This window comes from Ziziphus jujuba, chromosome 8, assembly GCF_031755915.1.
Source record: "Ziziphus jujuba cultivar Dongzao chromosome 8, ASM3175591v1".
NCBI lineage: Eukaryota > Viridiplantae > Streptophyta > Magnoliopsida > Rosales > Rhamnaceae > Ziziphus > Ziziphus jujuba.
In genome coordinates this window covers 23,327,863-23,345,103 of record NC_083386.1, presented here as the reverse complement: position 1 = coordinate 23,345,103, position 17,241 = coordinate 23,327,863, and the positions used below count along the sequence as shown (strand labels likewise).

The 17,241-nt window shown below is 31.0% G+C and overlaps 1 protein-coding gene across 1 annotated transcript; it reads right to left on the bottom strand.

Moving 5' to 3' along the window:
* Window positions 1–1,615: 1,615 nt before the first annotated feature.
* LOC125421588 (ankyrin repeat-containing protein ITN1-like) lies at window positions 1,616–5,597 on the bottom strand. Its single transcript, XM_048470814.2, has 4 exons — window positions 5,041–5,597; window positions 4,146–4,307; window positions 3,457–3,896; window positions 1,616–2,318 (listed from the first exon to the last, which is right to left on the bottom strand). The coding sequence occupies exons 1-4, from the start codon at window positions 5,549–5,551 to the stop codon at window positions 1,707–1,709; spliced, it is 1,725 nt and encodes a 574-aa protein (XP_048326771.2). The 5' UTR covers window positions 5,552–5,597; the 3' UTR covers window positions 1,616–1,706.
* Between the last annotated feature and the right edge of the window lie 11,644 nt (window positions 5,598–17,241).

Sequence of the window (17,241 nt, the reverse complement as noted above, 5' to 3'; positions counted from 1 at the left end):
TAGTAGTCAAATAAGAAATCTTAAGGAAAACATTTTACTTGTATGAATAACACACTAAAATGTTTATTACATTATTTCAATGAGGAATCATTTTCCAGAAATTGATTTTGAAAATTCTTTAGTATTTGGTGCATGGAAAATATAAGAAGGAACAAAAATTTTAAAAATCTAAATACGAAACTTGGGATTTTTTTTTTTTTTTTTTTTGGGGACAAGTTTGAATTAAAAAATACTTCTCTCAACATGTCCCAAATAGCTTCCAAAAAAAAAAAGAAAAAAAAAAGACATTACAGTTTACAAAGTCATATTCCTTTATAAAGTATTTTTCTTGGGAATTATCGGCCTACCAAATAAGGAAGTGAATAATTCAAGCAAAAACCAGATACTGTCATTATCTTTTGTCTAATTGTGACAAACTATGAATGAAGGAGTAATTTAGAAGCTCCAAAATATTGAATCTTGATGTGAAATTAATTATTTTTAGAAAAATAAAATAAAATTAAGAATATAAGTTATATAAACATATTTCACAGCAACTTACCTCTCGAGTTTGATGGTTTGGTTCTACTAATCCTTTAGCATCCATGCACTCAACCTGATATTTTGAAACAGCCAGATTTGACTTGTCCAACGACAAAGCATACATCACCTGCAAATTCCTAGATAGGCTTTCAGTTCCACGCTTTAATTCCTGCACTTTCATCTTAGATTCGATAAGGAAGAAACCATCTAAACCATGATTGTTGACTTCCGTCCCTTCTCTTGAAGAACTCTTTGGTCATCCCAAGCTGTTTTGCCATTCTTTCTCACTTTCTCTTCCTCTTCTTCTTCGTTATGCTCTGTTTAGGGCTTGATTTTTCCTTTTTGATATTTGAAAAGGGTAATTTGGGAATATATGAAAATGAAAGGGTAAAACAAAAAAAATTCAATCAAGGTGGGTAGATTTCATTAACACGTTTCAAATAAGGATATTGGGCTAAATTCTCCATTCATTTTTTAGGGGTAATGTGGCCCAGGATAATCACCAAATGCGAAAGATGGACTGGATCAATTTCTATTAAACCTACCTTGTAATCGGACTTGGGCTTTAGTCCTCAACTAGACATTCTAGTATGTTTATTAAAAAAAACAAAACAAATTTAATAATATCTTTTCCTTTTTGCGAAAATTAAAATTTATAAAACTTTACATGAAGTAAAAAACATTTAAAAACATTATTAATTTTTATTGGTTATTTGAATAAATAGGTGTATATTTGAAATTAATTCTATGTCCAAAAAAGTAATAACCAGGAACACATTATCCAATTGGGCAGGGTCTTGGTGCAAGTAAGGCCCCATCGTGCCGGAGGCCGTGAGAGGAAATTTTGCGGGCTCATATTTTACGCAAGGGGTTCCTTTTTATGGACAATTGGCTTTGTTTTACAACCCTACTAAATCCAATAATATGACTCGCGCTTTATATGAAAGATAACAATGGTACCATATACCATATGCAAATAATGGTGCAAGTATGAAATATTGGAGCAGAGAATAAAACATTTTGCAAATATAAAAGAAAATGCACAGGCAAAATGAACACCATGCAAAAAATATGAAGAATAACGTGAGTGCCATTATTTTTTAAACCTCGAGAACTTATTCCATATATAGAGTTCAAATATGAAATATAGTTACGACATATCATGATAAGTAGACAATTACTCGCTAGTGAAATAGATGTTTTCCTGGCTTAAACAGAAACCTCGGACCACGAATTGCATCCAAAAGATCAACTAAAAGAGGAAAAATTAACAAAAGGTAAAGAAGAGGAACACAACCCACAATGACAGAAATGAAAGCCAATCCATGGTGATGATAATAAAGAAGAAAGGTGGCAGAAAAAGTGATCGTCATGGCTGTTAGGGCTATGAAAAGCGTAGTAACTCCGAACATCAACATAAATGGTACGAACTTAAGGAAATCATCATCAGCATAGCGAGAGGTATGGATGGACAAGAATATCAGAGTAGAAGCTGTGGAGGAGAATAGCCCTACTGTATCTGATATTGTGAAAATCACAAATAGCTTAGGCTTTTTATCTAGAAGAATTGGAACTCCATTATAATTATTGAATCCACCAGGGACACTAACTGCTGCTGTGAACATTACTGTTGCAACAAGTGTAGCAACCAACATTGATGAAGCTGCTATGTCCTTCATCCACTTCTCACCTTTCGCTTTCAATTCTTTATGTTCTTTTTCAAATAAAGCACGTGGGGTTTCTCCTTTTGAATTAGGCAAGTCTCTGTATGGAGTTGGTACAATCTTTTCTACTTCCTGTAATAAAAATTAATTCAAGAGAGATTAATTAGGAAAGTAATATTGATCAATAGGGATTTCATTTTATGTAAATTTAACAATGGAAAAAGTTTTGAATGGTTTTTTAGCTATATGAGTCAAAGCAGTGCCATATTGAATTTTAATTAGATTAGCTGTCTTAGCATGTCTGTTTCCTTATACACTCCACCACATTTTTTTATTTTTGTGTGCAAATGGAGCGAGTTTATATAGGGACTTTTAATTGCATACTAGAAAGCTATTAATGTTATCATGGTACTTGGCACATTAATATTTATGCAGGGAATATATTTCAATATACATATATATATATATATATATATATATATATATATATCTATATTTGCCATGGCCACGTTATAATAGTGTCAATTACTTTTTCAGTTATCTACAAACAAGAAAAATCAAGCTATAAGACACTTTTGTGAAAAAAGGAATAATAAAACTATAAGATATAAATACTATATTTATAAAATTTTCTATCATACTCATTAACCATCATCTATTCCATCTGCGCCAATGCTAGTCCAGTCAACCATGTGCATTTGAAATTTATCCAGTAAAGAATTTTAGCCTATTAATATTGAAAACTTAAAAAATAAGCTACAATAAATTTACTAGAATAAAGCATAGTCATTTGTTAAAAAGTAAACACTGTTTTTTTATTAGAATCAACTGAAAGGAAATGTAAGACTTAAAACTAAAAAAGACTAAAATGTTTAATTATACTATTAACACAACCTATAAAAAAAAAAAATCTTAAAACACAATATAAAAAAAAGGACAAGAGAACAAAACAAAACAAAACATTTAATCCAAAAAAAAAAAAAAGGGCACAATGAGCCATTTTGGTTAATAGAATATAAATATTTTTATTAAAAGAATTCTAGGCATTTCGCTTTTTATATTCAATTGCAGATAGAGATATATATAACATAATTCTTAACAAATATTATAAATCCTCATTGGTCTGATTAAAATTTTAATTTTAAATCATTAAATTAATAATACACTTTCAACATTTTACACCGATTTTATATGCAGAACATGTTTTGAATATATATTAATTAAGAAATAGAAGCTGCCAGACCATATATATTGATGTTTATGTACGTACCTTGTACCACAAAAGCTCTCGGTGCATCTGAAGAGCTGCACCGCTTACAGTGTTGAGCTTCTTTTGAGGTGGTAATTTTGCAGCAAAATGAAGCAAGTTATTGTCATTGCTAGGAATATGTTTTGCAATAAGATCCTTAATTGCACCGAACTCAAATAGCAAATTGAATATGTCCTCGTGACGATTCTCAACCGCCACGTGAAAGATAGTTCCTCTTTCAGTATCTTTGACCCACAGTAGGTCAGGGTTGAAGTGCATTAGTTTGATTAAAATATCCACATTCCCTGCTTCAGCCGCATCAAATAGTAGATTTGCAACTTCCGTAGCTGAGCTTTGGTTCTCTTCATCAGAATTATTCAAGCAATAATCACAAAGCATTTTGACTAAGTCTAATGCTTGAGAATACTGCCTTGATTTTCCAAAACGCGGCAGCTTTATACCTTTTTCATTGAGAATTAATATAGCTAATTAACTATGTAATTAATATAATTAATATAAAATATAGTTAATATTCTTTTAATAAATAACTTTATAATTAATATAGTTAATTATTAAATATAGAATTGATATAGTTAATTATTCTTTTTTATCACAAAGCATTTTCACTGAGAATTAATAAAGTAATTAATTAATTAATTCTGTATTTAATTATTAAATATATAATTAGATTGAATTAAATGTGGACTTACATGATAAATTAAGAAAACTCTTGAGTAGTCCAGCTGATTGACTCTCATCATTACCAACAAAAGTTAGAGGTGTTCGTGCTAACACAGTCAATGCTGTTTCATCATATTTGTTTCTAACCTTAGCTAGTCCTGGGTTGCTCTTTAGCATGTCTATAGCCAAATCTGCATATTTCAATTTACCAAAGAAAGTAATTGAAAAAAAATACCAAAGAAAAAATTCAGATACAATTATAATTATCTTGTGCCACATGAATGTTGGCCAGATTAAACTTATATATAATTAATCTTGCATGCATGCATGATTGAATTAATTTGGTTTAATACAATTGAAGGAGGGGGATCCATGCAATTGTTTTAATTATATCCGAAATGTGTCGTTTTTTATTTATCCTATCACAAGTTCACAACAACGATTGATTTTTTATTTTATTCTATTATTATTATTATTATTATTATTATTATTATTATTATTTTTCTTTTGGAAAAGGAAGAAATTAATTCAAAGAAGGCATAAAGCCAAACAAAAACAGAGTACGAGCAATTGGTTGGCCACCCAGGCCAACCTGACAACTAAAAATCAATACACATGAATATATATATTTTGGAAGCATCCTCAGTATGTTCTTCCATAAATTCAATATGGGGATCGAATATTTTTTTTTTTTTCCTCTTTACATTTTATATTCAAGAAACACTAGTCTTGCACTAGCAATAATTTTTCCATATACCAGAAAACAGAACATGCTATTGTGTGTCAACCTGTTTGAATTACTTCTTTGTTTCATATTTTGTATAAAGAATGTAAAAGTTAACAAAAGATGTATACAGCAAAAATATTCAAAAGACAAATGAGGAAAGTAAAGTTGGAAAAAGTAGATCTAAAAATAAAGTTTACCATATAAACCCATGCCGATACAGGTGGTGAACAGCTCAGCTTGTTCTTCTTCTTCCCAATATTGAATACTATTGGTTTTGTGAAAAAGATACCTCACCATTTGACCGTGTTCGTTGGTAGCAGCCATGGAAAGGGGTTTTTTACCACTATCTGGATTTACCAACTTTTCATTCCCAGCTTTGACCAAAAGCTTGGCAATTTCCACATTTCCAGAGGCAGCGGCATAGCATAGAGCATTGTTACCAATTTTGTTATTTTTTTCCAAGTCTTCTTTGTTCAGCTTACTGACCAACTTTCTCACAAACTGCTCTTTTCTTGCCAGAGCAGCAATATGGAGAGTCGTTTCCCCTTTCTCTGTAATCACTCTATTAATATCATTTTCAACCTTTTCGGCTGCTTTCCAATCGCCTTTCAGAGCTGCCACGTAGAGCTCGATACGAGTATCAGCTGTATTATACCCATATTCATAAATAGGTTCCAACATTATTAAGATGTATCTATTTTTCAACATATCAAAATTGTATATTTGCGCCAATATAAATATATAAATATAAATATATATATATATATATATATGTATATCGGTAGAAGCTAGGTAGCTATAGCTTACTGAAAATAGCTGGGGAAAAATAAAAAAGATAAACCTGACCATGAAAACAAGAATGCAACTTTGGTGTATAAAATATTCATGCGACTTACCTGTTGCGGCTTCCATTGATTTTCCTTATTTGTAATATTCCTTTTGAGACTAAAAAATGAAATACATAGATGCAAAAATCAATTTGTTAAATGTTAGTATAAAAGCAAGAGATTTCATAATTGCTAATTGTTTATTTGTTGCAAAGCCTTGGATTCTTCCAACTTTTGAGCTAGTAATTGTTTTCACCCTGCAGCTGTTAGTGCAGGGGGGGAAAAAATCACACACACACACACAGAGACACAAAGCAAAGGGATATTATTTATGAAAATTCATCTCTAGCAAAAAATATATTAAAAAAACAAAAAGAAGAAGAAAATAACAATATTGTCTACTGATATATATATATATATATAGCTGTAAATGGGATGACAAATTTAAGTTAATTAACGAGTAGATCTGTAAATAATGACACGAACATATAACAGGGATAGCTATAAAGTTCTGGCAGTATTATTACCTTCACAACGATCATAAGCCCAAAAAGGATCGTTGTGAGGTTCTCTGTGTGTTGATGAATTTTTGGCTTTTTTTAACTTGTATGTTGATAAAATATTAAATGAATATTAAATCCAAGAAATTGCGAGGTAATGGTACTCTTTTGTCTTTATCCGGCGGTCCACTTTTTTCTTCTTCCCTTTTTTCTTTTTCCTTTTTTTTTTTGTTTTTTTTTTTTTTTCTTCCTACCCCATCGTATTCATTCAGATTCGTATATATTCCGAAACATAGCATATAGCATAGCATAGGCATGCTATTCCATAAAATAAAAATAGAAATTTAAAAAAATAAATAAATAAAACACCGATATATTTGGTTAAGCGCCGTTACAATTTAGCCAAGGGTAGTTCTTTGTAAAGGGTACGAAGTTATTCCCACTGCATTGTTTTTACTAAATTATTAAAACCTCATTTATTTATTATTATTATTTTTTGTTGTTGTTACCTCTTTGCGAGACTCTTGGAACACCTGAATTTTTTCGTAGGTGGGGTGGGATAGTGGGAGTTCCCAAATTCAATGTTCACAGATCTTCAAAATCCACTACCTCATTTCTGTCCCCCTCCCAAATAAAATAAATTAAGTACAAAGAAACTTCCTGCAAACACAAACTAATCAATGCACATATTCCACTAATAAAGACCTTCTTTATGTGGATTTTAATCGAAATTTTGCTTCTTTGCTCCTACTACACGGTGAAGAAGATGTCAGCCAACATAAGAACCCTAAAAAGTAAATTGTAAAAATAAATAAATAAATAAATAAAGAAGAAGATTGAAGGACTTTTTAATAGTTTTAATAAATTTAAAATGGAGAAAGCTATTTTATTCGTGTAAATAGAAACACTTTATATCTAATAGATTAAGATCTTGTATTATTATGTTCCTTTGAACATTCGTTTAATAATAGATTTGAGAGAATCATTTTTCATTTTATATATATATATATATATATATATGTCGTATACAAAATTTTGATGAGTGATGAAAGCAGTTTGATCAGAAATTTAAGTTCAACCCCCTAATCCACGTCTAATTTTATTTATTTACTTTTTTTAAGTAAACAACTTGATTATTATATTGAGAAGAAAAAACAATAGACGGTCCTCCTCAATACACGGTCCTCCTTCATCCTTGTCTACATTAAATTACTGTACAAGTAAACTGTTGGACCCTCTTGCAAATATAAAAAAATAAAAGGTAGGTTCTGGGCGTACCGGATTGCATATACCTTTCTATTCCCCAAAAATGATTAACAAATGAAAGGACTCTATCGGTGGAAGACTACAAATTTAGTCAAAAATAAGGAGATATATTTTCCGTGAAAATTTCATGTTAAATTCTTCTATAGTTGATTGTAGTTAGATTTCACATTCTAAAAAATTATTATTTAAACTCATAGTTAGTTTTTAGCATTTAATTTTATCATTTTAAGATGATAATTATATTTTTATAATATTATTAAATTATAAAATATTAATTTTTAATTTTTTTATGACTTTAATTGTAAAAATTAATTGAAAAATTGAAAAATTAGTTTCTCTTAACAAATATAGAAAAGAAAAAAAATTTTAATGATGATTTTTTTAAAGCATAAAATTTAAATATAATTATGATAAAATTAAAAAGTTTAAATAAAATTTACCTTATATATTAGATTAAATTTTATTTAGACCTCTTAAATTTTAACTTCTTATATTTAAATTTTATATTTTTAAATTTTTATCATCAACTTCCTTTAGCATAAAAGAAACTATTAAAATGCACGCAACCGATAAATGTAAGGTTAAATCTAAGGATTTACCATAGTTTATCAATGAAAAGTTTATTTTACTTTTGTTAAAGTTAAACGTAAAGGTGTTACCCAAAAAAAAAAAGAAGTTAAATGTAAAACTTTTAAACTATCAGTTACCCCTTTAAAATTTTAAAGCTTTAAATAAACAATTTTAAAAGAATAATTTTTTTCCATAATATTTTCAAATGAATACTGTTGTCCCATTTAAATTTTTATTAAAATAATATGAAATATGAAATTTCTAAATGGAAAATTAAAAACATATTTTGAATATAAAAAATAGAAATAAAAGATAATTAAAAACAAACCATTATTTTTTAACTTTTTATATATAATATTACAAAGAAGGAAACACTTTCTTTAATTTAAATCTTTTTTGAATAACAAAAATTATTCTTTCATTTATGTAGCAATGTCCAAAACACCTAAATATATAAATATAATAATATTTTAAAACAATTAATTATCTCTCCTATTTTTCCTATTGAATTCTTTTCATTTGATTTTTCACCACACTTTATTAGTGGTGAATGTTCTTGGCAAGTCTCTTCTCCACATGTTTACCCAATACTCCTTTTGTCGGCTTGAACCTCTCATGAAAACTTGGTGGAATAGTGAGCATTAAATAATACCCAACTTTTGCTTCCAATCGAATATGACTAAATGTTCCTGGACTTTGTAAATCATTGGCTTCAAATAACTCAGGACAATATCAAGCAGAACAAGTAAAAGAATCTATTCTTCAAGTAAATAGATGCCAGGTGCTCAAAGGAATTATTAATGGCGATCAAATGAATATGTCAATATTCTAATAATGCTGCAGATTTTCTCGCAAAGAAAGCTTTACAAGATAATTTGCTTTTTGATTGTTCTAGTTGCTTAGTCTCTCTTCCAAGAGACCTTTTGAACATTTTGGCTACCGACGCTCTTGGAGGTGATCTTTTTTTGTAATTCCTCCTCTTTGGAGGCTTTTTGTGCTTTGGCAACGAATTTCTTATTTCACCAAAAAAATAATTCTTGCGGTGAGTGAATTGCTGGATTAGGAAAAAATTAATTCAATGCCACATCAAGTTCATTAACCGGGCATACGGAGATAGATATATATATATATATATACATATATATCCAATATACAATAATGATTAAATAGACTAGTTAGTTCACTTTTATTATTGGTTAGCTAGGAAGCAAATCATAAATATCCATATTAATTTAAAGTTTTTTTATTATTTTTGTTTTTTTAATATTAAAATTTTAATAAGGAAAAATGAATCATTTATTGGAAGTCAATTTAATTTTTTATGTGATGTTTAAATAATACTAAATTTTTTAAAAAAAATAAAAATTATATATACATATCTATATATATATATATATGTTTTATAACAATATCTTACATAATAAGTATAATTTACTAAATCAAAACTCAATATATATATATATATACGCGCTAATAATTTTGAAGATTCTATGAGAAGAGAATCTGTTAAGCCTTTGTCTCTCCGCTTGATTTGCAACTGCACTGGCAAATCTCGGACCTTCAACATATGCACATCCGGCTTTCCTCCCACATTTATTGATATAATTAACAACCCTTCTTGCTGGTGCGAGACTGAAATGCTTGTTAATATATGTAAATTTGAATAGATGTGTCTTATTCGCAATTGGGCCGGTACACACACATATTTTGGATGAATGGGCCTGTACATACTTGCTGCTCAAGAAGTTAGTAAATAGGGTTATTTCGAAAAATAGTCACCGTACAACTTTATTTTTGAAAAATAGTAAAAAAAATATTTTTTTTTTAAAATAGTCATCTTGAGACAAAAATACCTTTGATAAAATTAAAAATGACGCAAAAGGCTTTTTTTACCCTTTCCTTCTTCCGCTACACAGCCGTTCGTGTAAAAGTTTCTCAAAGGCCAATCTTTGCATCTCATCTCTTCTTACTCTCATTTTTTTGTATTTTCTCATATCTGAAACTAACTCAGGGAAAAAAATTATTTTTTTTCTTATTAGATGAAAGTAAGGAAATATGAATTTTTTTTCTTTTTTCTCTTTCTCTTTTTTCTTGTATTTTTTGTTAGTTTTGGAATTTTTAAGCTTTTTATTTAATATGGGTAGCAAAAAATTAATTTATGAGCTGTTATATATGATTTTAAAGATACTTAAATGGCATATGGTTTGAAAATGGGAAAAATTTTGTGTAAAACTGAAAAATTGTGAAACACAGTAAAAACGGAGGAAATTTGGCGAAAAAGATGAACTTCCACCATTTTCCTCCAGTTTGTCAGTTTTCGCAAGTTTTCCACTAATTTTTCATCAATTTTCCACCAAGTTTCCGCCAGTTTTTCGCCAAATTTCCGCCAATAGGAAAAAGCTATATTTGGCCAAAAAAAAAAAAAACAGAATCAACATTTTAATACAATTAATATGTTTGTTTAGTATTATTCAAAATTTCATATATTTATTGATTTAGTTTAACGTTATTCATTTAATTTTGTAGTAAAATGGAAGATGATGATATTGTAATTGCGGTTTTATACAATGGAACATTGGTACAAAATGATGGTGGTAATTGGGAATATCGAAATGGTAAAAATATAATGGTTTCCATCGGCAAGAGATGCATAAAATCAGAGTTAGAGGATGAGATTTTCAATTCTATTGAGATAGATCGAAATGAATATTTGCTAAAGCTAAAATGGATATATGAACGATGTGCAGAAAAGTTGGATCATACAGAAATACAATGTGATAGGGATGTGAAATGCTTTCTTCAAGAAGTGAGGAATGGAGGGATGACAATGATGCGGCCTCCATTGTATGTTGAGATGATTTCGAAAGTTGAACATGTATGTAGAAATGTTCATCAAACAGCATTTGCTTCGGATAGTGGGAGTAATCTTTATTCTTTTTCTTGTCCTCCAATTGGCATTCGTCTACTACAAGCTTCCAGTACTGAACCTATTTAGGCTACATCTCAGGAAATTATAGTTCAAGAAACTCAGTTTAGAGATCAAGTTGATGTTCGTGGGGCCTGGACATCATTTAACATCCATGAAGGAGTTGATGTTGGAGGTGACTATGTTGAACGGTTTCCTAACGATGAGGAGTATGAGCAGTTGCATAATATTGATCATGATGAGAATTACAATGCAGCAGGGGATGATGTTGATCATAATGATGAAGATTTTGATCGTGAGTTGCCGGACAATAATAATGATATGCATCCTGAAATGAACAATGAAGGAGTTGATGATGTTAGGGTTCATCGTGCTACAAGTGACCACATATCATCGAGCAACAGAAGTGGTTCTATGGCCATATTTTCGTCAAAGTTCACTGGCTGTGAGAGCATAGTAGTTGGACAATTATTTCGCAACAAACGTGACTTACAGAATAAACTGAATATCTATTGCATGCGAGAAAATAAGGAGTTCAAGGTGACACGGTCAACTACACAACGGTATGAGGTTGTATGCTTGGAAAATACTTGTAAATGGCGACTACGTGCAACCACATTTAAAAATGGAGAAATATTTGTTGTGAGAATTTTTGATAATGTACACAGTTGCTCGTTAGATATCGTGCATCGAGAACATAAGCAAGTCAGTAGCCGGGTTATCAAGCAATGTATCAAATCTAAATATGAAGGTATTGCACGTATTTACAAACCCAAAGAAATTCAACATGATTTTTTGCAGAAATATGGGGTGAATATAAGTTACAACAAAGCATGGAGAGGTAAAGACTATGCACTTAACCGTGTTAGGGGATCTCCAGAGGAGAATTTTGCTAAGTTACCTGCCTATTGTTATGAGTTAGTGTCGAAGAACCCTGGGACTGTTACACGTATCAAAACAAATGACAATAACAATTTTGTATATTTTTTTATGGCGATTGGAGCAAGCATTAGGGGATTTAAATCCCACATAAGACCCGTGTTGGCCGTTGATGCAACTACATTGAAAGGGAAATACAAAGGGTACATGTATATTGCATCGGGCATGGATGGCAATAAGCAAATATATCCTTTGGCTTTCGATATTGGAGATGGAGAGAACGAGCAAGCATATACATGGTTTTTCCAAAACCTCAAGGATGCCATTGGAGATTTTTCGGATTTGGTTTTTGTGAGTGATAGACACCCCGCTATTGAAAGGGCTTTACGCAAGTTTTTCCCAATGCATACCATGCATTGTGCACGTACCATATAAGTAGAAATATTAAAGCAAATGGACATGCGAAAGATGAATCAATAATACAATGTTTCATGCTCGCAGCTAGTGCATATTTGGTTGAAGATTTTGAGTTTTATATGGGGCAAATTGAGGCAAAAAACAGTAGGGCTGCCCAGTACATTCGATCATGTGACTCTACAAGGTGGGCACGTTCTCTTTGTCCATGTAGAAGGTACACTATCATGACCACCAGTATTGCAAAAAGCTTGAATGGCATTTTTCTAGATACGAGAGAGATGTCAATAGTAGCTTTAATAGAGGACATACGGGATTTACTACAAAGGTGGTTTTATGAGTGACGTACTGCAGGTGCAAAATTGACGAAGCCTGTGACTGACCATATGGAAGAGCAACTCAAACTATGAAATTTGGAGTCCATCGAACTACGTGTGAAAGCCATTAATATGCATGAATTTCTTGTGGAAGGTGGGAGTTTGAGGGGTACAGTTAATCTCCAATCAAAAACATGCTCATCCAAAGTCTTCGATCTTGATTAATATCCTTGTGATCATTGTATTGCCGCTTGCAGAGACTGCAAAATTGCTCCTTATGGCATGTGTTCTCATTACTACACTGCGGATGCATATCGTGCAGCTTACGGTGAGTCCATTTACCCTTTGTTAGATGAAAAACAGTGGCATGTCCCAGATGACGTGGTAAGTCGTATTGTTCTTCCACCAAGATGGACACGTAGGCGAGCCGGTAGGCCAAGGATGCAACGCATACCATCCAAAGGTGAAGATGTTATTGGACGTGGATGTAGCCGATGCGTTGGTGTTGGACATTATAGGGAGAGATGTAGGAATCCATTGTCTTATGCTTTGAATTAGAAAGTTTTAATTTAGTGTTATGGTTTAATATGTTTTGATAATTATTTCATATATTGGATATAATATTTTCTACTCCACGGTGGAAGATTTATTAGCAATCTTTTTTTTTTTTTAATTTAATCCCAAATGAAAAGAGGCTTTCCGGAGTTGATTTTAAATTTTTAGTTTACATATCATTTTATGAAATGTCCAGATGATTTTGAAAAGAAAAACAAACATATATCATTTTTTCTTTTATTTAAAATGGTTATTGATTTTAAATGTTAATACATTTTTTGTTAATTCCATCTTCATCTTATATAATATTTGTCTTCACTCTCAATTTTTTTACCACACTATTAACTTAAATAATCTAGTAGAAATTGATTTTCCAAGTGGAGGAAATTAGTTTCTGATAGGAGTAAAAATTATTCAATGATTTTCGCTTGGAGGAAATTTTTTCCAACAGGAGGGAAACTATTTTCGCTTGGAGGATAAATTTTCCGCCTGGCGGAATTTTATCCAGAGGCTTCAATTGATCTCCATATGGGATTTCCAACTGGAGGAAAATTTTTCCGCCTAGAGGAAATATTTTTCGACAAGCGGAAATTTTTTTAAAATTTGCAATTAAGCTCGTAAGACGTTTGTGCATAACGGAATTCTAATAAATAAACATGGCACATTTCCTATAAGGTCAATTACTTATCCTTACATCAATACCATATCGTTATCTTTGTTAAATGAACATTATAAGCCACCATTATCTTTACAATTAAAAGTCTAATATAATAAAGAATATGCATCTATAAACATGACAAAAGGAAAGAAAAATGCATCACCACCCAGCTCATATGCTTAGTTCTTTGTTATAAGCCTCATGAGCATACTTCTTCCTGAAGAACTCTATGTCATCTTGTGTGAAAGTCAGTAGTAATCTAGCATGTAAAAACTCCATGGACTTGAGCGTAAAAATGCCACAATCACCACTGCAACAAAACAACTCATTCAGAAATATATTAAGGATTACATTATGTTTATAGTGCAAATTTTTTAAAAACTCCATTTTTTAATGTCGGTCATTTATTTTCGAATGCTTAGATCACTTGCATTGCAGATCACTTATTCCCATAATGGCTTCATTCTGGGAGTGACTCTGTACCTTCAAATCGTACCGTATTCAATATTAATGCATTAATGTAGCATCAACATGCATAACATTTTCTATTTTGTTCAAAATAGCAACTTACATTAATGGAAAATAAACCACCACCAATGCTTCTCTATCTCTTTATCTCTCCCTCTCTCTCTTTCTTTATCTTTGTGAGCATGTATGTGTGTGTGTGTGTGTGTTTGTGAGAGCTTCAAATCCTTATTTTTTTAATTTTCTCAGCAGTCATTTCCAACTATACAATCTCAAATTTTGTGCTTCAATTTTCTACTTGGTCCATCACTTGCTCCTTTAGTGCTAAAAAAATAAAAAATCAATATTAGTAAAAAACTTAAATATTTATATATTTCTTAATTAAACTAAAATGAGTTAATCTTATTCTTGTATAATGGGTAGGTCTTATAATGTAACTCGCCTATTCTCTCAATATATCTAACTTATCAATAATTCCTCTTTCAATTTTGATATAAAAAAATTTTTTGCGAGCCCAAGCCATAGTAGGTCTAGCATAGGATTATCATTAATAAAGGATCACATGATTCATTAAAGGGGAAGCACTTATTTATCTCTAATCTTAAACTCCAAGAATAATTTGTATGCTAACTTTGTTGAGATTGGTTTGCAAAGCCAACTGGGCATAAAATTATTTGGAAAAGGATCATAACAAATATAAGACACTAGCATATGCATAAGACGACTAATAAATAACATTAGCCTAAATGCAGAAATATGTGCCACTAAACGCATCAATGGATTTCATTTTCTTTGCAATAAACATAAATACATAAATAATAGAAATATAAAACCATCCCCACCTCCAAACTATGGATCACAAATAAGCAATCATCATGATAAGTCACAAAATATCGTACATGTTAGAATTGTGTTTAAGCAAATATCATTTTCAAATTAAGTTTCCGAATTACCATATTATAAACGTGGTTAGAGAGGGAGAAGAAGAAGCAGAAATAAAAGCAATAAATATAATTTGACATTTACCTGATTCTTTTGGGAACTAATGCTGGACTTTCTATCCTACAACTCTTTTTGAAACCAAGGCTGGGGGAAAAAAAGAAGCAATTCAATCTGATTCAATTGGTAAATGAGCTTTAATATTGTTTATGAAAAATATAAATCAAAAGATTTATATAAATCTAGAAAAAAAAAAAAAACCAAAGTTCACTTCTTGCAATATAGCACCTAGTTGCTTCCATAAAAATTAAAAAAATAAATTGCAATGAAGTCAAGCCAATAATCTAAGCTTATATCAGTACTCAATAATTTAAGTATTTATGTAAATCATCCATCTTGTATTGAAATCCCATCTAGACTCTATAGCCAAAACCACCTCATAAAAGAAATGATGATTGTTTTCATCATTTGGGATCTTGGAAGTAACTTCCTTGTCCTGATGCAGTCAATGCACCAACCAAAGTCCACTCCTTGTATAATTTACTGCTCAAAGAACAATCCCTCTGTAAATCAATGCTTATGGGAGCCCGAGTTGCACCATTTTCACCAGTTGGCTGAAAGTAAATGAGAAATAAAACTTCAGAATAAAGAAGAAACTTCTACGCGGTCCTATCAGATAGAAAAAATAATAAAAAAGGATCCCACTCTTAAAATACAAATTCAACGTACCAAAACAGGATGTCCAATTAGACTGTTCAAAACTGCTGATTTACCGGCACCCTGAACATTATGAGCACCAAAAAATATTCAAAGAAGATACATAAGGATCTCCAAACAGTTAAGAGAACAAAAAGTGTAATAAAATTTCAAGATTTAACACTTTGCAATATAGACTAATCATCAAATAGCTCCTCATAGTTCATAAGGAAAAATATATAAAAAACTTCAATGTTTCAGAGAACCACCAATGCGAGCATTGGTACTTATAAAAAGAGGGAAAAGATCACGATATAATGGTTGGACCCATTTGATATCATTTTCCATGCAAAGACCAAGTCTACAATTCAATAGACAAAACAAGTTGCACTATCCGACTATCTCGGAAGGCAACAACATTTAATTCCTGAAAAATTGAAAATTAAAAAGAAAAAACAAAACAATACTAAAAAAGAACTCTGAAATCAAATGAGTAAGAGAAAATATAAGATGTCCTCAAGTTCGAAGCTATCTTCTGCTGCAATGACCCATTTCCTTTCTCAAGTCCTCAGTTCCTCGCCAACAAAATAAATTTCGTATGAGGAATTGACCTCAAAATCGAAGCAGTTATCAATCCTAACCACATGAACCAACATCGCCAAAGATCCAAACACAAACCAGATTTAAAGATCTATACATTAAAAAGAGAAAAGCAAATCCAACCAAATTCTAATGAATCAATCTGTGCTCTCTGAAAGTATAAAGACCCAACCACCCAAACTACTATACTAACACAAAAATGAATCCAAGCTAAGAGAGAAAAATAAAAATAAAAAATAGCATTGATAATTTATGGTATAGAAACCAGAAAAGCGGTGATAACATAGAAAAGAAAAGCGGTGATAATGTAGAAAAGGACGAGGTTCACTCACAACATTGTTGAGAACGACAACATTTAGGAAAGTAGAGACACATCGAGAGGAACCGCTCGAACTGGAATTCTCATCAACTGTGGCGAAAACGGTGGTGCGACGATGATGGCAGCGACAAATGACAAATCGAAGTAGAGCTGACAATGGTGTGTTTCTCCTCTATCTCTGGGTGGCAACAATGATTGAGTTTTCGAAAGAGAAAGTAGAAAGAAACCCTAGATGAGTCGATGGATTCGAAGGTAGAGGAAAGAAAAAAAAAAACAAACAAAAACAAAAACAAGAAAAGAAAAAAAGAAGTGTTTTGATAGAGAGAGAAAAAAAAAAAAAGAACAAAAACCATTATGAAAGGGTATTTTTGTCCAGCCGAGCAAAAAGTGGGCTACTTTTAAAAAAAAAAAAATTGCCATTTTTCAAAAATGGGTTAGTGGGGTGGTTATTTTTCAAAAAAACCCTA